General features: G+C 39.2%; 1 protein-coding gene across 1 annotated transcript in view; it reads left to right on the top strand.

Moving 5' to 3' along the window:
* The first annotated feature begins 3,754 nt into the window (after window positions 1-3,754).
* Window positions 3,755-22,803, top strand: part of TNKS2 (tankyrase 2) — a 29,327-nt gene continuing 10,278 nt past the window's right edge. Inside the window, exons 1-18 of the mRNA XM_032115754.1 lie at window positions 3,755-3,959; window positions 9,088-9,312; window positions 10,278-10,373; window positions 11,026-11,062; window positions 11,369-11,444; window positions 12,725-12,819; window positions 13,352-13,418; window positions 15,073-15,259; window positions 16,166-16,287; window positions 16,783-16,874; window positions 16,959-17,037; window positions 17,998-18,169; window positions 18,821-18,900; window positions 19,875-20,020; window positions 20,460-20,625; window positions 20,913-21,132; window positions 21,530-21,639; window positions 22,335-22,523. Coding sequence (XP_031971645.1) covers window positions 3,755-3,959; window positions 9,088-9,312; window positions 10,278-10,373; window positions 11,026-11,062; window positions 11,369-11,444; window positions 12,725-12,819; window positions 13,352-13,418; window positions 15,073-15,259; window positions 16,166-16,287; window positions 16,783-16,874; window positions 16,959-17,037; window positions 17,998-18,169; window positions 18,821-18,900; window positions 19,875-20,020; window positions 20,460-20,625; window positions 20,913-21,132; window positions 21,530-21,639; window positions 22,335-22,523 — 2,364 coding nt within the window. The remainder of the gene's footprint in view (window positions 3,960-9,087; window positions 9,313-10,277; window positions 10,374-11,025; window positions 11,063-11,368; window positions 11,445-12,724; window positions 12,820-13,351; window positions 13,419-15,072; window positions 15,260-16,165; window positions 16,288-16,782; window positions 16,875-16,958; window positions 17,038-17,997; window positions 18,170-18,820; window positions 18,901-19,874; window positions 20,021-20,459; window positions 20,626-20,912; window positions 21,133-21,529; window positions 21,640-22,334; window positions 22,524-22,803) is intronic.

The following is a 22,803-nucleotide window of genomic DNA, read 5'->3' as shown; positions in this document are numbered from 1 at the left end:
ACCAAAGGCTTTTTTTTCTGTGTCATCTAGTTTCCATGAACTCTCATACACTTATCTGTGCTGCTGGTGTCTGGATCACAAGCTTCTCCCTATTGCTAAAAAGAATCTTCTCTAACTGCTGTTGCCACAGCTGGTCATGAAGCTGCTGAACAATTATCTTGGTTGCTGCATATGCAGATACAGTATTTTGATAACTAAATGGCCTGCCATAACAGCTTGCTTACAACTCACACTGTATCCCCATCTCCTAGAGGGGGGCCGCTTGGCTTTGTGTTTGCTATTCTCTGAAAAGCTCAGTCTCTCAACATTTCACCCTCTCCATGTCTCCTTTCCTTTTTTTGGTTTTTTAAAATCCCTTTCTTATTCCAGAACAACATTTTATAATTATTCCACTTTACCTCCATCTGCTGGTAAAACAAAGGTGGCACATATAAAACACCACTAACTACAGATGAGTGACAGGCAGAGAAAAAGAACTAGTTCCTGCTCGTTTAAGACACATAGCTAAAGTACTTGATGGATGAAATAAGAAGAGGAAGGGAGAAAGTTTTTTAAAGATCCAGTATTACAAATATTCGCTGATGTACAGCCTGTACTGCTTTGATTTTGCAGTGAGCTTGTATTTCTTAAATTGATCGGCCTCTCTTTTCAATTAGAAAAAGTAGCTTGCACTGAGAAAGTTTCTATTTATAGTTATAAAAATTTAGTAATAAACAACAGATAGCTTCTGTTTCTCTCCAAAACATACTCTTTTTTAAATAGGAATGTTTTATTGTTTCCTGATGTACACATTAATTATCCCTGGTTCGGGCTTTTTTTCCAAGTCTCATCTGGAAACACTTCAAGTGGAATAAATTTAAAATCATTCTCCTTTTGGAACAAGCTAAATTTCTGAACTCTTGATATGTTCTATTTATTCTAGCATTTTACTTTGCTTCCAAGAGCAAGGCAAAGCACTGCAGGGACCAATTAGAAAGAACTGGAAAATCCTCATAACATGAAGGGCTGACAGCCAAAAATCCTAAATCTGTTGGACTGCCTTGTAGAGTGGCATGAACGTCTCTCCCCATAAGTAAACCTTAATGTCCCAAGGAAAAGGATTTATTTTTTAAGGCTGCCTTAGTGTTTCCATACCCAACAGTTCCTCTTTTACTTTCTTTTTCTATTTATTTTTATTTTTCTTCTTTTTACTTTTTTCCCCTCATTTTTTTCTTTTTTTTCTTTCCTTCTTTTTACTTTTTTCCCCTCATTTTTTCCTTTTTTTTCTTTCCTTCTTATTTCCTTTCCTTTCCTTTCCTGCCCTCTAGTGACCAATCAAGCATGTTTCTAAACAAACTGAGCACACTTCCAAAAATACTTCATGTTTCTGTTTTGTCAGGTTATGCCACCAGCATAAATGCACTGCAAAGGTAGAGGCCACTGGTAGACCATAAATTACTCTAAAAGGAATAACAGTGAAACGTTTCTGAGCTGTTAATGGATGAGCCTCTCAGGCTGGGTTAATAACAGGTGGGTTACAAACCCCCTGCTGCCTCTAGAAAAGTCCCTATAATTGGGTGGGATTTGGCATATATTTCAGCTATGGTTTTCTAACCATGCTATTGTACAGAAGACAGAAGAAAAATATGGGATTTAACAGATTATTTTCTCATAAAATAAATATATAAACAAGATAAAAAGTGGGAGGGGTTTATGTGTGGTGAATCTCAAAATTCACTGTGAAAGCTATTAATACACCAGTCCTAAAATATGATGAGACTCCTTTAATTCAAGGCTAATTGAATCCTGCTCTTACAGTATATTTTTTTAATTGTTCCATTCATAAAGACCTGCCATAGTTTCACACTCAATCTATCATGAAGACATGCTGGAAAAGGAAATCAGGCTATAGCTAATTTAGAATAATAGTATCTTTTGGGTATAGTGATGTGGAGAGAATTTAGAGTTTATTTCTCTAATGCTCTTTATAATTGTGCTCCAGCATGAGCAGTGAAATATTGTTCTGGATTTAAAACTACTTAGAAGCCCTGAGGAGCAGGATGTGTTTGTATTTACATTTCCACAGACTTCTAGATACACAGTCCCTTCTTCAGTTTTGAAATGAGAGCAGTCAAGTTCATGCATTTGCTACTTCTGCTGTAGGCCTGGAGAAAGGTTTATGAACTCAAAAGCTTGTATAGTTTTTCCAGCTATGCTAGTGGTGATAATAAGAGATACAAATGGCAGCATTGCAAGTCTTTTTTTCAGTCTGTGGAGCCCGCAGGTAGGGAGGGAAGTTCTCATCATGCATACTTTGGAGAAGTCGGGAAGGTCTGAGAGAGCTGCAGGCCCATGAGCCACATTTGGTGACAGCTTATGTGGGAACATTACAGCTCCATGCAAAGCAGTGGATGAATTATGTATGGATGGGACTCTGGCCATAGCCTGGCTATTCCCTGCCTGCTGAGCACAGCTTGAAATTTAAATGGAGACACAGAGAAAACAGTGGGATTACAGAAAACACACATGACCGAGGCATCACATGTTTGTCAAAGCATGTGGTTTCTGCCCCGGTGCTGGCTGCATTCTTCTGTCACACTGCTGCTGTGGCCATGTGTAAATTACTAAACTGAACAGGACGCAGACACGAGCATCAGACATTGATCTGTCACTACTGCATGGTGACGGCTTGGCACAGCTTATATCTCCCACCAAAAAATCCTGGGCACAGTTTAGGCATTAGCATGGACCACGGAGAGAAAATTTGGATGTAACTGCCATGTTTCAGGGACAGGGATGTTTGACAGAATGGAAGTGACTAGTCTGTACAAATATGCTAGATCTCTTTCCTTGTACTTAAGTCATTTAATTTCCTAATGTAACAGTAGTCTGCAAATTCAATTGAATTTGGAGGTACTCATTTCTGCCTCTGCAACAGGAAGCTACTGACCCTATTCAATTACCTTTTCCAAAGTTAAGTGTTTCAATATGGTGTGAGTGGAAAACAACACATTTCAGAATTATCACCTGAATCCTCTTCTAGTCGGTCCTGTCTGGGCTCAGGCTTCCCCATCAAAGCCAATTAGGCTTACTAGAGGGAGGGGGACACTTTCCGTTCTCTTCCAAAACCCTGAATTGGCAAAGTCAACTAACAGCATTTTTTGATCTCTATTTTTCGAGATTAATAAAGACTATGTCATTTATGTTGTATAATTTCCATTCCATAGTTATTATGCAAGCACTCAGCTTCCTTGGAGTCACGTTATTTTGCTGTGTAAGTAACTGTTTAAGGATCATGAATCCATTTAACACCAAAATGCAGTCTTACACGTTTTGCAGGGGGAAAAAAAACCCCTGAACAGTCTTCACCTCCTAATCTACATTTAATTACTGAAAGCAGCAAAGGCACATTTGTTCTTCTGGGAGGAATCGCTAGTGCTGTATTTTTTGTGCTCCTCATCATCCCTTACAACGGAGCAGAGGGCAGATAAAGACAGGCTGTGTGATGTGAGCTATGTCGCTTCCCCCGCAACTCCGCAGGCGTCCATGCTGGGAGCTAGCAGTGCCGGCCCCGGGCCGGGATGGCTCCGGGATGGCTCCGGGATGGCGGCGCAGCACCGAGGCCCGGCGCTGGGAGGCTCCCGCCGCGCGCGCCTGCGCACGAGGCCGGCGGTGCCCGGATCCCTCCGCCGGGCGCAGCGCCCGCCCGGCAGCGCGTGCGGAGCCCCGCGGGCCGTGAGGAGCGGCGGGGGCTGCGCGGGGGCCCGGCCCGGGCATGGCGGGGCGAAGGTGCGCGGGCGGCGCGGCCGCTCTGGCTGAAGCGCCGGGCTGCGGCGCGGCGGCTGCCGAGCCGGCCCGGGAGCTGTTCGAGGCCTGCAGGAACGGGGACGTGGAGCGGGTCAAGCGGCTGGTGCGGCCCGAGAACGTGAACAGCCGGGACACGGCGGGCAGGAAGTCCAGCCCGCTGCACTTCGCCGCAGGTACCGGGGCTGGGGGAGCCGGGGGGCAGCGCCGCCTCCCCGGCGCGCCGGGCCGGGCCGCGGGGAGGGCCGGGCCGCTCGGGCCGGGCCGCTCGGGCCGGGCGCAGCGCGGGGGTCCGAGCGCTCCGCCGGCCCCTGAGCATCGCCCCCGCCCCGCGGCCCTGCCCGGCCCCGGGGCCGAATCGGTGTCGCTCACGCGGTGGGGGTCGCCGAGCGGTACAGCTGCGTCTGCTCTCCTATTCCCTTTTTTTTTTTTTTTTGTCCTTTTTTAAAAAACAAATCTCAGCTGGCTTTGAGGACACATCTGGAGTGGGGTTTATACTGTTCGTGTTGTGACACGTGAGCTCTGACAGGGGCACGTGTCCCAGGTACAGTTCTCATGCATTTCAGCAGGCCTGTGCAATTTTAGAATTGAATTCATGAAGGTGCTTGTCAGATAACGCCGTTTCTAAGCTTTTTGCATTCTTACTTTTAACAAATGGACTTTGTTAATTCAGGACGTAAGTAAGCAAACAACTGACGTCACAGGACAACTGCTTTCACTGGCAACAGGCCAGAAGATTGTATCCACCTTTTCAGACAAAGACCTGACTGTGACTGTTGTTTTCATGTTGGTTGTTTTGGTTTGGTTACAGCCTTAGATGCAGGACCCCAAGGCTGACAGGCTGCAGAAGGCAGAAGCTTCTTTTCAGCTAAACAATATGGACAGTAACAAAGATGTTTTTTTCTTTATTAGTCTTGGAAAAGGTTTCTGCTTAAGGTGTCCTTTCCTCATGTTAAGAGATCTTGACTCAGACTTAAGAGGTCTAAGTTCTTAAAGCTTCCTCAGGACAGCAGTATTTCATAAATTCAAGAAGCTTGACCGACAAGAGAGCCCAGGAGACAACTTAAAGTATCCTGTCAGAGGAAAAAATTTCTGTACCTGTTTTTTTATATGCAGTGATCCTGCCTGTCCACTAAAAAACTCTGAACTTCTAAACAACTGTATATGTTTTAGAGCATTTTGGAGAAGTGAGGGGCTGTTTTTATTTATTTACTTTTTGTTAGTTTGGGGGGATTTTTGGCTAAGATGTTTCTCATTCAATACAGTGATCTAGTTTATCTCTCTGGAGTGATCTGTCTTGACTTTAAAGAACTCCTGATCTGTAGAAAGATTTTTCTTTTAAAAATGTATAGCCATAAATAAGATCATGTAGCTGTGAGATTTCTAATGTTAAGCAGGTTGGTGTGTAAGTGGGAGACACTGTTGCCATGCCCGAGTCTTCTTGGGATACAGAGTAATTAATTGCTCCTCTCACCGGCCTGTAGGAGTTGCTGGGTTTCTGGTTAACATGTGATAGAAAACACTTGTGTGATTTCTCTTTACCACGTCAGGTCGAACTCTGCTGTTGTCAGACCACCTGCAATAGACTCTGTGTGAAAGGTGGACATGAGGAGTCCTTGGACTTGGGGCTTACTGGTTTTGTTTGATTTTGCCTTTCCCCTATTATTCACAGTTGGACTAATACTAACTTCTTTTGTCTTCTGACTCTAAAGGAGTCCCATTCCAGGAAGTAAAACAAAAAATCTGTTGTATTCCTGCATTGTTTATCCTAGTTGTCTGGGTGTTCTTAGAAAATACATTACAAAACTTCTCTGACTAGTTTCGTTCACTTTTGAGACTTCTTTTATGGAGGACTTGGAGCTGAAATACATCATGTTTTGTATTGTCCTTTTTTTTCCTTTTTTAGTGGCATTCTGGGTCTGACCTTGGGTTCTATTTTTTTGAGTCTTTTCCCAGATCTTACCTAACAATTTTTTAGAAAACATAAACCAAATTCCTCTTTTTCCATGTATCAGTTTGTAAAGGTAGATTTTGAAGTAAAAGATACTAAAATTAAGCTTCAAGCTCTCCCCTAGGAATGTGTCATTATCAGAAGTAATACATATTGGAGTTTTGCTGGAGGTTGCTCTTTGGATTTGCTAGTACACAACAACTGTGTGTGTGATAGTTAAGGTATCCTGAAGCTTCAGACAAGAGCCCACCACCCTTCACAATAAAAGAGACTCCATCCTCTCCCATCATAAGCTGCATATACTTCCTCAAATCAGTCTTTTCCATCACAGCATGTGTCAAACTTCAAAGTATCACAAGGTTTTAAGGACTTGGCAGGTACCAAAATGCCCTTCCTGCAATTCCAAATTCATCAAAAATATGAACACCCAGGGTAGGGGAGAAGAACTTGAGCTCAATTTTTTCTGTTAGCTTTTTATCCCATCAAAAGTAGCTGAATAGCAACTGTGACACACAGTGACTGTAAATAAATACTTTTTTAAAATTATACACAGTTGCACATTTCTACTATAATTAATAATTGGGAAATGTCAGCTACAGATTGTAACTTTTCAGGGAACAAATGCAGTGAGCTGCTCAGCTGTCCACAGATGGTAGAAGAGTATCAGCTCAAGGTTCTGAGTAGCCAGCCCTTCTTTGCAATAAAAAACAAAGTGTTCATGATGATAAGATCATTACCTTGCACAGCTTTAAGCTGTGATCCTATTTAGGTGGTCTTTTGATAAAAACTCAAGAGCCAGAGAAAACCCCCACCCCTTAAAAATGACAACGTTGGAGTTTTTTAAAGTGTTGAAATAGTTTCTACTGCAGCCAACTAATGGTAAAGAGGAACTGTTGGAGTAGGTAGTGGCTGCCTTCCCTGTGTCGGCAAAGGCTGTCCCTGCTTTCCACTCTCAGGGAAAACAGCAGAGGCAGAGACCATTGTGGCGTTTGGTCACTTCCTCTGTACTCATGCATCCTGTAGAAAGTAATGGGAAAATAATTCTCCTTCCATATATGGTGCCCTGTTGTACAGATGCTTCCCCAAGGAAGTAAGGAGTCCCTGCTGTGCACTCAGTGCTGGAGAGAAGTTACAAAAATTGGTGTGATACAAATGAGTTAATTTTATTAATATTAAATTAGCTACAGGTAGTTGAGGGCGTGTTGCTGTACTTCAGGGACTTTCGGAATGGATGCAGGCTTTGCTCAGAGACAGGCTGTGGATTGGTCATGAATTGTATCTGATTGAAGCTCTGTACTAAATAGAGGGATCTGAGGGAATTCTCTATGCCTATAACAAGGTTTACTACAGCTGATTTTCAGTTATGATGTTGATTCCTGTTAAGGAATTTTACCTGCAAAAATATGGCTATGCATCAATACTGTGAGGGATAGGAATGCCTTCTGTACAAGAATGAGTGGTTTAGCTACCAGATAAGTAACTTCTGGATGAAGAATTTGATCAGAGACTTTTCTAACATAATTGCAGGAGTCCTGGAAAACATTTTTTGGTACTCAAAGAAGAAAATACCAAGCAGACTGTCATCAAATCACAGTTTTGATTATGTGTTTGCAAGACTGGTACTTGTGAAAGTCTCTTCTGAATAGACTCTCAAAATAATTAAGTTTTGAGTATACATTCAAACCTGAAACAGAATTTTTTGAAAGCTTGAAGAAGCAAGACAAATGGCAGGAAACATTCAAGAAAATAACAGTACTTATAATATTTTGTTAGAATAGCTGAATGTATTTAAGAATGAGAAACATGATGTGTGTAATGCAATATAGACAATAAGGCTGCATGAATATAGCTACTGATATTTTTTTTTGGCAGCAGAAATAGCATGCATGGTCAGTGAATATGACTTACTGTGCCTGTGCAGGTAAGTTGGTTTTTCATGGACCATGTGTCTGATCCAGTTCTCATCCCAAGGTGTGCTGAGCTCCTGTTCCCTGTTAGGACAGGCAAGATGGGTGTCATGTTGAGACTCAAAAGTGAGTTTGCTGTAGGGTCTGTGGTTCTATCGTAGCCAAGGTGCTAGTAAGCTAAAATTTGTATTGTTGGTATTGGATTTTGAAGAAATACATCACCAGTATTGTCTTGTGACTGTTACGGGAAAACACCTTGAAGTTCATTCTGTGATTCAAAAGTTTGATATAAAATGATTGTTACAATAATGACAAATCTGGGGTGAAGGTGGTTCCTTACCAGACTTTTGAGGGAAGAAGAGTAAAGTTTGAATTTAACTAAGGTTTTCCTGAATACTTGTCCTGGCCTCTCTCTCTGACATGTAAAGCTTGTCTACAAGATTTTCTCTTAGCAAGTGGGATCCAGAAATTGCTTAATAATGGCAGTGGGGGTTTTTGGAGCTTCAGATGGAGAAAGTGAAAGTGCTTCTTGCTCTAGAAGAGGGATTTACTGAAGTCAGGTTTAATGAAGAACATGCTATGAAAAGTTTCAGGCACAGCTAAGCTAAAACTGAAAATTCTGTTATAACCGAAATGCTGACACTTGTATGCTTTGGTGACTTTGTCACTGAAATGCTGTGTGGTTATCAAGAATATACATAATTTCTAGGTTATGGACTTACGGCAAGGACTTAAACCTACCATGGGCATTTGTGGGTGATCTGTAGTAGAGTTTAAATTTGATGCAATGTAGATATCAGTGGTGTTGGCAACTGTATGGTTATTCCCTCTGAGGGGCAAGCTCAAACTTCATCCAGATCTTGATCTGTTCAGGGAAAGAGTTTGTAACTCAGATATTTAAAGCAAGGAAGGGCAAGTCCTGCACACATGAGTTATTTCCCAGAACGTACTTGGCAGAAGACTAATATGTACTAAAATAGGGCTCTTACCTGTCCTAAGAATTGCTGAGACCCAGAGAGACATTCCTGGAACCTTTGAGGTGGCCTTTGGCACATAAGCAGATGGGTATAATGGCTACAAGCAGAAATCCTAAAGTGTTCTGGCCTCATGTGGAGATAGTAGAGCAAATATAGATACAGTTTGATGACCTAGTTCAGTTGCCATTACATAAGTATGCAAGATACAACTGAAACTTGAGGGAGCCCTATCAAGATGTTAATTGTTTCAGTAATCTTGAATATAGTATTTTTCTACTGAGTTTAATCTAATTTTTAAGAGTTTCAAAAACATCCTTAGTGTGTAAATGCTTCTTTAGTAAAGCATGCCAGTTGTGATTGTCCTTAGGAGTGGTTACTGTTATTTAAGTTCATTGATTTAATCTGCATATGTGGGGCAGGGATTTCTCTTACCCCACCCTGATGTCTTTTCTCCCTTTTCATCTTCCAGGTTTTGGTCGGAAGGACGTAGTTGAATATTTACTTCAAAGTGGTGCCAATGTCCACGCACGAGATGATGGAGGCCTTATTCCTCTTCACAACGCTTGCTCTTTTGGCCATGCTGAAGTTGTCAATCTGCTCTTGCGGCACGGTGCAGATCCTAATGCTCGAGATAATTGGAATTACACTCCCCTTCATGAAGCTGCCATTAAGGGGAAGACAGATGTCTGCATTGGTAATTTTCTCCCACTCTTCCTGTGACTGACTCATTCGTTTTCACTGTGAAAAATCAAGAACCTTTTAAAAACCATTTTCACTCTATGGAGCTATGGCTGATACAAGGGTTAAAAGTAAACATCTTTCATAAACTTCAATTCATATGTCACTCTTACAAGTTTTTGGATCTATTTTTTATAGTTGCCTACCTCTAAAGGTTCACATTGGCATCATGGGAAAAGTGCTTTAGAGTGACATGATGGAGCTAAATTCTCTTCTATTTCAGCCTAGACTCTTATGCTGCCTTCTGCTGCTGATCACAGTGCAGTGGACAGAACAGACGTGATCTTAATGATGGATTCATTCTCTCTTATCTGTAGCAGCTGTGTTAAATTAGTTAACGATGGGAAAACTTCAATTATATTGACTACCTGCCTTACTTACACATTTCTTATGAGGAACTGTTGAAGGAAGAGTTAGAAAATTAGATACACGGTCAAGAAACATTTCTTGATGGTATGGTTTGCTGTTGTTTTCTTCAAGGAACACATCTAGAGAGCTGTACATATAACATTGCCTGTTTGGCCTGAATACGAGTTCAACATGCACAGCCTGCCACTGCTTTCTACAGGTTAGGACTTAGTCACTTGAGGATTTGGGGCAGCATGCTCTGGAGCTGATGGAAAATAGCTGCAGAGTTTTTGTGGTGGGCAGTCACAAGATTTCAACTGAGGTTGCCTCTTGTCAGTTGGTGATTGTTCCCTTTCTGCTCTGCTTTTTTCTCTGAAATATGTCTAGACATGTTTCACCAGATACACTGGTCACATACTGACATTGCAGAACTCTGACATTGAAAACTTGAGAAAGGAAGTTAGGATGAGTAAACAGAGGGTTTTTTTGTTGGTTGCAGATTACAGTAATGATATGTCTCATAAGGCTTGTCTTGTAGAATTGCTTTCTCATGGAAAACTTTGGCATTTTTAGTACTGTTGCAGCATGGTGCTGAACCAACCATCCGGAACACAGATGGAAGAACAGCTTTGGATCTAGCAGACACATCTGCAAAAGCAGTGCTGACTGGTAATTGATAATCTTGAAATTACTTTGTGACTAGTAACAAGTTGAACTGATGTAATACAGTAGTTTAGCATTTGTCTTTTTGATACTAATTTAACTTGTCTCTGGTTTATAATTCTAAATAGAAATTCCCTTATGGCTTTCATCATCTCAGTCATGGCATGTGTTCTGGATAGTTTATTGTGCTAGTTCAGTAATGACCTATCAAATTTTTAGAATTGTAGAATGGCTTAGGTTGGAAGGGACCTTAAAGATCATGTAGTTACAACCCCCTGTCATGGGCAGGAGCATTCACTTGACCAGGTTGCCCAGACCCCATCTACACATAGCCTTAAACACATCCAGGGCCAGGGCATCCACAACTTCTCTGGGCAGCCTGTTCCAGTGCCTCACTACCCTCTGAGTAAAGAATTTCCTCCTAACATTTAATCTAAATCTCCTCTTTTAGTTTAAACATATTTCCCCTTGTCCTATCAATACCTGCCTGTGTAAAAACTCACTCTTCCTCTTTTTTAAAAGCTCCCTTTAACAACTGAAAAGAGTATAAGTACTTCTAGCACTTACATTCTCTAAAACTTGAGAAGAGGATGATAAGTGGTGAACTTCACATACAGACATTTATTTGACAGCTAAAGAAAGCCCTTTTGCCTTCTAGGTGAATACAAGAAGGATGAACTCTTAGAAAGTGCCAGGTATGTATGTTTGGAAAATAACTGGCATTAGTATGTTTGCAGAAGTGTATGTCATTAATATATAGGTATATAGTCTTTGGAGCTTGCATTCCATCTAGATGCTACGCTTTGGCTGTTTTCTGTGAATGAAGCTATGAAAGTAGTTGCATAAATGCATTTTTGTTTTCCCTTTGATGCTGACAATACAGAGGGGAATGTGTTGCTTCAGGTCTGTTCAACATTATAGCAGTGAAAAATACAAAACCAGAATAAGGTACTAAAGATTGGGATAAGAATATTTCTGCTCTTTCATATCTTGTTTTTCAGGAGTGGAAATGAGGAAAAGATGATGTCTCTTCTGACACCATTAAATGTTAACTGTCATGCGAGTGATGGCAGAAAGGTATTTTTGTTTAAAACCTGATTTAAAATTAGTTATCTCTTACATGATCCACAGTTATTGTTTGACCAGATTTTAAAAATGTTAAACATAAAGTCTGTTTTCTTCACTGTATGCAGGAAAATAAGAGTCCACCTCTCTAGCAGCCAGCTGATTTTGTTTGTTTGTCTTTTAATCTTAAAAGGACTATGCGAGTAATTCTATATAGGAGCAATAAACAAACCCTTTTCAATTGAAACTTCTGCTTGACTATCATATCTGCAGTGCTAAAGAAGCGAGGCCTTTTCACAGATTTTTTCCCTATCAGGGAGAAACAGGCGCATTATTTGACATGCACCCTTAGGCACGTTACTGCTCCTGTTTCAGGAGTAAGCTGTTCACTGCTGTAAGTAACGGTAAAGAAATACATAAAAAATGTTCCAAATCTCCATTTTGAAAAATTTTGAGTCTTCTGGGTTCAGCCCCCTAGCCTACTTCAGAAGGTTCAGGTTACTGAGTATCACTTTTTGGCATCCTTTTTCTTGTTAAGCATTTGTACTAATTCACCCAAGTTTTGATCTAGTTACTTCCCTTTTTGAGGCTTTGTGGTAAGGTACTGGGATCTCCAAAACACTGATGCATCTCTATTTTCTCATCTGGTTATGAGGCTCATCCTCTAGTAACTGTAGAAATCTGGTTCAGTGGATGGGTTTGTAAATGCAGAGGATAAGAATTCTCCTCACTAATTCGTAGCTCTGCCCTTAGTGCTGCTGATGCTTGAATGCGTTTGCTAGAAAAGATCATAAAGCAGTTATCTGTCTGCTCTGTGGAGGGGTGAGAGTTCAGAAGAGATGAAATTTTCCTCACATCCCACTCACTTACTCCACTCACAGATGTGGATAACAATCCCTCTTGATAATTTCTAAACTTACTTCACTGATTGGCAGAGAGACTTCTTCATAGTGTAACAGTCATTGTTGCTGATGGCCTTCTTACTTCCCCTTTCACAAGGACATAGTTTGTGCCTGGAAAGTATTGACAGCTATGGTAGGCTAAAAACCAAAAATGGCCTTTGTATTAGTGATGGAGTAAATTTGGATTTGTGTTTATATTGACTTCAAGAGTAGTTCGTGAACAATGAACATAGTCATCAAATGTCTGATTCAAGTACTCTGGGGGTTTTTTTAATCTTGTAAGTCTTGAAGGACTTCAGAATTTAGTACTGTTAACAAGTTGTGAAAAAATAAATATAAAATCAATCTTGATTTTGTGTTACTGATTTATTCTACATTCTATCGTTTCAGTCTACTCCATTGCATTTAGCAGCTGGGTATAACCGTGTAAAAATAGTACAGCTCTTACTGCAGCATGGAGCTGATGTACATGCTAAGGATAAAGGGTAGGTTCCTTTTTCCCTTTGTTCAGAATAAACAGAATTTGTTAAAAATTGAGATGAAGTAAAGAGCAGTAATACTGTTTTAACCATTAAGAATTTCCAACTTGAGACTGTCACCTTTAACCTTTGTGTCATGACAAAAATGCAACTTGATTAGTTTTCACAGGGGAAGATACTACAGCATTGTTCTTGTGAAAAAGGGTATCATTAGGGTCACTCGTGAACATCTTCTGCAGATAGTTCTTCCTGGTTAGGGTTCCAAGTCTGAGTGGAACCATTCCATCTGCAGCGAGACAATGCAATTCACTTCTCATCTTCTGATTATTTTAGATGTTTGCCGTTCTGATAAATGCTGATGGGATTTTCTGGTTTCTTCTTCAGCTTCTTATTTCTCCATAGTTTCATTTGAACATTTGTCATGTTGTTTTTGTAAAATGTTCAAGGTACTAATTGCAATGTGTTAGACGCATTTCAAATTAATATATATAAAATTAATATATGCTGAAGTAATAATCCTCCTTTTTCTTCTGTGTAGAGATCTGGTGCCACTTCACAATGCCTGTTCCTATGGTCATTACGAAGTAACAGAGCTTCTAGTAAAGGTTGGTCTTTGAAGAGATGAAATTGCATATTATTAAATAAGAACAGTTTATAATAGGCTAATACAAGTTGCATATTTTTTTATTTTGTACTTAGATTTACAAAACTCAGTGATGAATTGCTTTTGCTCTACACGTTAGTGATTATTAAGCTGGAGCTACAGAATCTTCTGCTTGCAAGGAAGCTTTTTCTTTATAAATGTGCTTTGTTTTTTAACTCTCTCTGCTCCAAAGTCCAATGTTTTCATACCACCAAGTAAGTACAGTGTATGTCAGTCTTTCTACACTCACCCGAAAAAAAAGGCCCTGAAAAAACCCCTACAAGCTGAGTGATATTTTGAGTTTGGCAGAAGAATATTTTAGAAGACAAAGCAATAAGAGGTGTTTAAAAAGAATACTGGTAAAGATAGTAAATATTTTTAAATTAATGAGCAATCAGTCTTTTGAGGAAATGAACTTTACAACATCAGTTCTGGTCCTGAATTCTAGCCTTTACCCAAAAGAAAGAGAAACCTGTCGATTTTCCTAACATAAGTGAACTCTTGGAAAGCAGAGTGGTTTATCTGGTTTATGTTAATCTTGAAGATAAGTATGATGCACATTAAACTAGTGGCTTGAAGATGTGGCCTGCAAAATAATATGTTTTCCACCAAAGAAGTTTTGAGCTGTGCCTGTTCTCAGCTGCCACAGCAAATCAAGATTATAACAACTGAGGGTGTTCTGTTATCTAACTCCAGACATTTGGCTGCTCAGGGAATAGCTCTTCTTCTATTCTGTATGTTTCAGCCCCCCACTAATTCCATGTATCTTTCTATTTGTTTAGCAAAAAATTAAGTAAAAAAAAAAACCTATTGAAATAAGCTTTTATTGTAGTAAGTATAAGTAGTCATGGGTTTTTTTACTTCAGGGGCCAGTTGTAAAGTAAATTTTTACAATGGTGGTACTGGACACAACCCCACAAATGAACTTTTGCCTACACACTACTGTGTGTCTTAACTGTTAAGCTAGAGTTGTATTCCATATTGGATTTTGGCTCCAGAGAACTCTGAATTACTTTTTGCAAAGCAATGCAGCTTTAAGAGGAGCAATGGGAAAGAGCATGTACTTGCTTACAGACTGAACTTGAAGTGCAATCAAAGTGTTACACATACGTTACTCATCCAGGAGTGTTACTTGTAGAATCTTGTACTTAAATGTTTTGAGTTGAAGCTGAGTGGCCATCTCCTTTTAGATACTGTGGCACTCATATCTTGGGGGTTATGCATAGAACATGTATTTATCTTAGTACAGCTGTTCACTCTAGACATTTTCTAGAGCTGCAGAGAACCAGAGCTTGTTCACAGGTGATTTGGAGAATGTGAATATTTCTCTTTCTCTGATTTGACCTGTAGCAGAGCTCCTTTCCTTTCTGAAAAAAGCCTGAAAAGACTGGCCAGCCAGCCTTTGGCTTCTTTGAATGTACCTGTGGGACACCAGAGGATTAAAAACCACAATGTGCTGAAATGTTGTGTTAGATTGAAAATGAATGTCTTGGAAACAGTTTGCATATAAGCATTGATTTTTATTTTAACAGTCTACTGTATTAAAACTAATAACATAGTCTTTTTCTAATGTTCTGGTTTTGATTGCATCTTTTTTTACCCCTTTCCCTTTCAAGCATGGAGCATGTGTGAATGCAATGGATCTGTGGCAATTCACCCCTCTGCATGAAGCAGCTTCTAAGAACAGGGTGGAAGTATGTTCTCTTTTGTTAAGTTATGGTGCTGACCCAACACTGTTGAACTGTCACAACAAAAGCACCATTGATTTGGCTCCAACACCCCAATTAAAAGAACGATTAGCATGTAAGTATAAAATGGGATCAGTTCTACAGTTACAGCTTGTAATGTGTAATTAGGTTCCCTAGACAGTGATCTGGCAAAAACCAGATTAGGAAAATGCTTACACTTTAAAAGTAATTGTGCAATATTGTGCAGTACATGTCACTGTTTATAATTTGAAATTGCTAGATTTTCTGAATGTAGGCATTTGAAATTATTTTACTGCCAGGTTTATAGTCAAGTGGTTGTGATGGGTTTTGTAGCTTTTCCCCAAATACATGTTTTCCCTCATGACCTTGCCAATACATTTTCATTTCCTATATTTGTTCCTGTCATTGCATCAAGATTTTTGAAATAATAATTTGTATTCCACAGTTGTTTGAAGAAAAAATAACTGTTTAGAATGCTGAATATATTTGAGTGTGCCACAATCACTGAGAGTTCAAAGAAATTGATGAAGGGCATTGATTTGTGTCCAGCAAACTTAGAGTTGAAGAGAGTGACCTCAGATTGTGTCCTTGAGTGGTCAAACAGTAACTTTCTGGGATATTTACAAAAATTGTCAGTAAATACTACACTAGGCTTCATGCTAGCATCTAGAAATGGTTTTCCAAAAATAGAGATTTATACTTGAGTTGGTACATATGTGAACAGTAGAACCTACAAAGTGGTGAGTGAAATAGATCTTGTGCAGTCAGTTTGGATGTCTCTGGCTTTGGTTTAGAAACAAAGCAAAACTTGTGTAGTGTTTTGACTTGACTTAACAAGTTCTGTCAAATGATGTAAAAGTTTGAGTCAGACTTGGAAATGTGTGCTCCATGGTCTGCTGAATAAAATGGATATTTTTTTCTAACTGAAAGAAGCAATTCTCTTGATCCTTCTCAAGCCAAGGAGTGTAACCCTCTGCTATGTATTTCTTTGTTTTCAAAGATGAATTCAAAGGTCACTCACTGCTACAGGCTGCAAGAGAATCAGATGTAGCTCGTATAAAGAAACATCTTTCTTTGGAGACAGTGAACTTCAAGCATCCTCAGACACATGAGACAGCATTGGTAATATCTCAGGATTTATAATGATTTTGCATATATTGTGGCTAACCTAAGCATACTAGGTAATAGTTTAGCAATAAAAATTTTAGTGTCAAATGGTGTAATTCAGACCAACCTAGAATATCCAGTGTCTAGTTAAGCAAATAACACTGATTAATATTTTGTTCTTAATGTTAAGACTAACATAAATGGCCTGTTTAGGTTATCTAAATGACTAGGTTTTGTAGAATAGTCTCATTTTAAGCAACAGCGAGCTATGTATGTTAGCTTTGTTTTGATGGTTTCCAGTAGTTATTAGAAAGGGGAGTTCTTGAAAATACCAGAGTAAATCCAAAAGCCCATGTGGAGTCTTCCAAATGAATAAGCTTCTACATGTTTTGGCGTTTTTTTTCTGTTGTCTTTGTATGCCACCAGCTCTTAACTGCCAGCTGATCAGCATCTAGTAAAACCTGGATATTGCTAGCTAGTTGTTAATTGTAAACTTTTTAATGTTCACAGCACTGTGCTGCTGCATCTCCATATCCTAAGAGGAAACAAGTATGTGAATTGCTGCTGAGGAAAGGAGCCAATATCAATGAAAAAACAAAAGAGTGAGTGGTTACAAATGAATACTCCTAAGTGTTTGTTTAGAAGATTTTGCAAAATACATTTTGAATTACTCCTCTTTTTTTTAGCTTCTTGACTCCTCTGCATGTGGCATCAGAAAAGGCTCATAATGATGTTGTTGAAGTAGTTGTGAAACATGAAGCTAAGGTATGACTATCATACTTTTGTTAACATTCATGTACAGGTTTTCATACCATAAGAATGGACAGCTGAGTAGACAGGCTTTTCTAAAAGAATTAGTTTTGGAAGGTTCTAGATTTATAGACTCAGCTGTGGGCCATCAATCCATCAGTACAGCTCTATACATTATAGAATCATCATTGTTTTGGTCCTATTTTTAAGAAATGCAGATGTAGTCTCTCTGTGAACAGAAGACTTTCAGAGTGTCTTGTTCAGTGCTTCATTGTCCAGCAGGAGTAATTAAATACATGAGGAAAAGAGCAGGGGGTATATATGAACAGCAAGAAGCTAAACTGAACTGTGTGACAGGTAGACTACATGATGTTGCAGTAAAAAATTACAGCGAAGACAAAATGTAAAGTCATAATACGGTGATTAGTTCAAACTTCCACAAAAAGAAAACGTGGAAAGGAGAGACTCTGTAGTGCTTGAATCCTCCAGGACTGGGAGTTGAATTTCTCTCGTGGAAATTTGATTATAGCCTGACTGCTGTGAAGTTTCCAAAACCCGGAGGAAGAGTAGAGAATAAAAGTAAGGTTTGCGTGCAGAGTTTTAAGTTGTTGAATACACTTTGACTGACCCAACACATAGGAAGTCCTCAGTCTGAAAAACCACAATAAGCCAATGCAGGTAAAAGCTGTTCTCCATGTTGGCACTGAAGATTTGTACTGCCAGGAGCAAAATAATAGATTACTCGTGTTTGTGGTAAAAATGCACTGGATTATATGCATGCCTCTAAAAGGGGGCTACTTTATGAACTGTTTTTGTTTTAATTTTACTGTTTGAAATGTCATCACCTTTGGAAATACACTAAATATGTTCTTTCTATTGAAGTAAGAATACTATTTGTGAAATATTCCCAGTCAGCAATGAAAACATCTTTAATACTAACTTGATGGTGATATTTCTTGTCTGTGTTATTTTCAGGTTAATGCATTAGATAATCTTGGCCAGACCTCTCTTCATAGAGCAGCACATTGTGGTCATCTTCAGACATGCAGGTTGCTGCTGAGTTCTGGATGTGATCCTTCCATCGTGTCTCTGCAGGGCTTTACAGCCTTACAAATGGGGACTGAAAGTGTGCAACAGCTACTACAAGGTATGCTGAGTTATTCAAGATCCACTGTGGTGCTTCATTTTACTTGCCGTTTCAAGTGCTGTCAATAGTGAAGACTAGTCAACCAAAAAAAATGTTCTACAAAAGACAGTAGTACTAGGTGGTGTTTTACTCCCTAGTTAATAATATCATTTACTGTCTAGATCATCAGCAATGAAGATTTTGGGCTATAGCCACCTGGAACAACTTTATAAAAATCCTGACATAGGGTGAGGGGAATATTGAAAGTAGAAAATGAGTTTCTAAAACAAAAAATGTCTGCTTTGCATTTATGAGTTAAAAGGCCATTGTACCATTGAAGGCAACAATATACATGGATTTTCAAGAGTAAGTTTTGGATATTATATACATACATAAACTTGATCTAGTCCAATTCTTAAACTGAAATAAGAAGGCTTAGTTGGTTCCACAATATTCCAAAACATACAGGAAGCACATTGCTGAAGTCAACTTCACAAACACTACTAGCTCTGGCAGCTATAGTTGTAGATAGTAAACAGAGACAAAACTTGTTGGTAATGGGTTAACTTTATTTCAGTGATTTCCCTTAAATAAATTCACGTTATTTCCTGTCTTAACAAATTTCTTCAACTGCCTACACTTACCTGTCATGCAATCTCATTTATTTTGCAGAAGGTATCCCATTAGGTAATTCGGATGCAGATCGACAGTTGCTGGAGGCTGCAAAGGCTGGAGATGTGGATACTGTCAAAGTAAGGTTAAACCTCTCCTTAAAAATAAGAGGGAATTTGTCATGGTTTAATCCCAGCCAGCAACCAAGCCCCACACAACTGCTTGCTCACCCCCCTGCAGGATCGGGAGAGAATCAGAAAAGTAAAAGCTGGAAAACTCAAGGGTTGAGATAAAAGCTGTTTAATAGAGAAAGCAAAAGTCACACCCGCAAGCAAAGCAAACCAAGGAATTAATTCATGGCTTCCCATGGGCAGGCTGGTGTTCAGCCATCCCCAGGAGAGCAGAGCCCCATCTCAGATAACGGTGTCTTGGGAAGACAAACTCCATCACTAGAAATGTTCCCCCCTTCCTCCTTGTTCCCCCATTTTATGTACTGAGCATGATGCCATCTGCTCTGGAATATCCCTTTGGTCAGTTGGGATCACCTGTCCTGGCTGTGTCTCCCCCCAGCCTCCTGACCAGTGTGGCAGCACTAAAAGGCCTTGGCTCTGTGTAAGCCCTGCTCAGCAATGACAGCACATCTCTCTATTATCAGCCCTGTGAACAGCACTAATCTAAAACACAGCCACATACCAGCCACTGTGAAGAAAATTAACTCCGCTGCAGCCAAACTAGCACAGAATTATATCTCAATGTATAATTTCTCAAAGCAAACAATTGAACAGCCCTTCACTGACTGCTTTAGAGTTGTGATCTGTCCTAAAACCTGTGTATTACACAATTATTACAGATTACAAAATACAATGTTCATCACCTCCAGATGTTTGCCTTATATAAAAAGCATAAATAAATTACAGGTGTGGATTTGGGAGCAGGTGGAATTACTTTCTTAGGACACAATCTGTGAAATCTGTAAAAATGAAATAATTTTTATTGAAAACAGTTATACAAAACTAAATGTGTTAATGTGTTGTTGTTAACAACATTCTATGACTAAATTAGAGGTGTCAACACTATATGTAGTGACATATATTTTGTTTGGGGAAATTCACAGAAGCTGTGTACAGTTCAGAGTGTGAACTGCAGAGATATTGAAGGACGTCAGTCTACACCACTTCATTTTGCAGCTGGATATAACAGAGTATCTGTTGTGGAGTATCTTCTTCAGCATGGAGCTGATGTACATGCAAAAGATAAGGGGTAAACGCTCAAATTGTATTTTCTTGGCAATTGTGATTGGTCCTATCTATCAGCTTTTGAATATTGTTAGCTGATAAGCATCCTGTTTTTCTTCAGATATTTTTTTATTTTCACGGGAACTTCTGTTAGTGTTTAGTTAGAGTGAAGATGTTAAGAATACCCAAAAGCATTTTGCAGTACTTAAGATTAGAGCATCAGGAATTTCTCTGGCCCTGTGCTTTTACTTCTCTTCAGTGCCTCACTGCTTAAGTTTTTACTGCAATAGATATTGCAATATACAATAGTATTCCTACTATATTAGACTGGGGGGGAGAGGGGGGAAGGAAGGTTTTGTTATGGTTTGATTGTCAAAGGTGCATTGTGTTTTAAGGTTATATTGCTTGGTGAAAAAATGCCCTATTTCTAAAGAGAGTTTTTCTCTTCTTTTAATTGTTTCCAGAGGACTTGTCCCTTTGCATAACGCCTGCTCATACGGTCACTATGAAGTTGCAGAACTGTTGGTTAAACATGGTGCAGTTGTCAATGTAGCTGACTTGTGGAAATTCACTCCCTTGCATGAAGCTGCAGCAAAAGGAAAATATGAGATTTGCAAACTCCTGTTACAGGTATTACATATGCTGGAGGGAGGTTACCTTTTTTTTCTTGTTCACTCTGAAATGTAAATGGACTTCTTCGAGAAATTAGTGTGTGGTTTCTGAATTATTGTAGTTAAATATTTTCAGTAAAAGGGATACTCTTAGCACCTGTGTTGTCCTTTCTCACACAGTAAATGGAAGGCTCTCTGCAGGATTCCAATATGAGTCAGAATATTTGCTCAACAAGGCATTAGATGCCTAAGATGCGGCATGTTTATTTTGCTGACACACTTACCACCTGTCTTTGATGTGCACAGCATGGAGCTGACCCTACAAAGAAAAACAGGGATGGAAATACTCCTCTAGATCTTGTTAAAGATGGTGATACTGATATTCAAGACCTACTTAGAGGAGATGCAGCTCTCCTAGATGCTGCAAAGAAAGGTTGTTTGGCCCGAGTAAAAAAGCTCTGTTCACCTGACAATGTCAACTGTCGGGACACGCAAGGACGGCATTCAACACCACTACATTTAGCAGGTTAGTGTTCTAATTAACTAGTTTGATCAGTTACTAATTAATTACTGTGGCCAAACTTTCTATGTCTACACAAGTTTAGAGTGTAGCCTCAAGCTGGAGGATTCAGTACTTTCTCTTTTAAAAAATTAGTACCTTACACATGTTAATCTTATGTTGCTTTTCAAACTGTTTAATTATTTTCCTGTTCTCTCTAGCCAGAAAGGATCTTCTGTTGTTTATTGACAGGTTTTAAAACCAAATACTCTTAAATAGGGTAACGCTGTCCTCCTTAATAGGTATTACACTGTGGATTGACATTTTAATTTACTTTCAAGTAATTTAAATGAATTACTACTTCTCTACAGCCTGTTGGGGGTGGTGTTTTAATTCTGTTTATTCTGTCCTTCTGCAACTCCAGCTGGTTACAATAATTTGGAGGTTGCAGAGTACCTGTTACAGCATGGAGCAGATGTGAATGCACAGGATAAAGGAGGCTTGATTCCTCTGCATAATGCAGCATCTTATGGGGTAAATATCTCAAACTTTCTGAGACTTTATTTATTAAAAAAAAAGTGGTACATTTCATTGACAGCATTTTGAGCCAATACTCTGTAGAATGCTTTTACTATTGCGTTATAATCTAATCTTATTTTTAAGACAGAATGAATAATTTGATCACAGTTTATGTTATAGGTAAAGACTGTTATGAATTTGTAAAATCACAAATGGAGTTTTCTGACCGTGAACACCTAGAAAGCCAGCAGGCTGAAAGGTGTTCTGTAAAATGCCTTTCCTTACCTGTGACAGTCAGATTTTATCGGGAAGATCTCACTTCCATTTATATGACTGCTGTTGAGACAGCAGTTGTTTTTGTGGTTTTCCTGAATCTTTGTCCTTGAATCAAGTCTTTAACCAAAACAGTTGGAGTACTTTCCAAACTGGAAGTTCAGAATCAGGCATTTTTTTCCTTCAGATCCCTCTGGATTTGGAATTATGTTTTACTCTGTCTTTTTTTCACAAGGGAACAAATCTTACTCAACTTTTTGCTGGTATGTTTTAGGTGAGGAAGAAAACACCTTGCTTTAATACATTTTAAAATCATAATTAAATGCATTCTAAGAAAATTTAGAATTACTCTGATTACACAGAAATAGCGGTAATAGTTCTTAATTATTTTAATACACTGTGGTATTGGAATTTAACAGGTGTTTTTATTTTTCCAGCATGTTGACGTAGCGGCTTTACTTATAAAGTATAATGCATGTGTGAATGCTACGGACAAATGGGCTTTCACACCTCTTCATGAAGCAGCCCAGAAAGGAAGGACTCAGCTTTGTGCCTTGTTACTGGCACATGGAGCTGATCCTACTCTGAAAAACCAAGAAGGACAAACACCATTGGACCTGGTCACTGTAAGTGATAGGGCTTCTCTTGGGAAATCTGTACTTATCTATTTGTGACAGCTCATCTAAAAGCTGTTCTTTAAAAAGCCAGTAATACAACCACTTCTGCAAAATTTAAATTACTGTTGTTTCTGTGGTATTTTTATGTGCCTGGCAAGGAAAGTCAATAGATCTTTATAAACCTGCTTTAAATAATTTCTTGCTTCAGGCATCTTATTTCAGTATGGAGTTGGGGGGAAAAGACCTCAAAACACTAACAAAATGAATTAATGATTATAATTTGATGCTT

Source organism: Corvus moneduloides, chromosome 8, assembly GCF_009650955.1.
Source record: "Corvus moneduloides isolate bCorMon1 chromosome 8, bCorMon1.pri, whole genome shotgun sequence".
NCBI lineage: Eukaryota > Metazoa > Chordata > Aves > Passeriformes > Corvidae > Corvus > Corvus moneduloides.
Note: the sequence above shows the minus strand (reverse complement) of the source record. Positions and strands in the feature narration are given on the sequence as shown.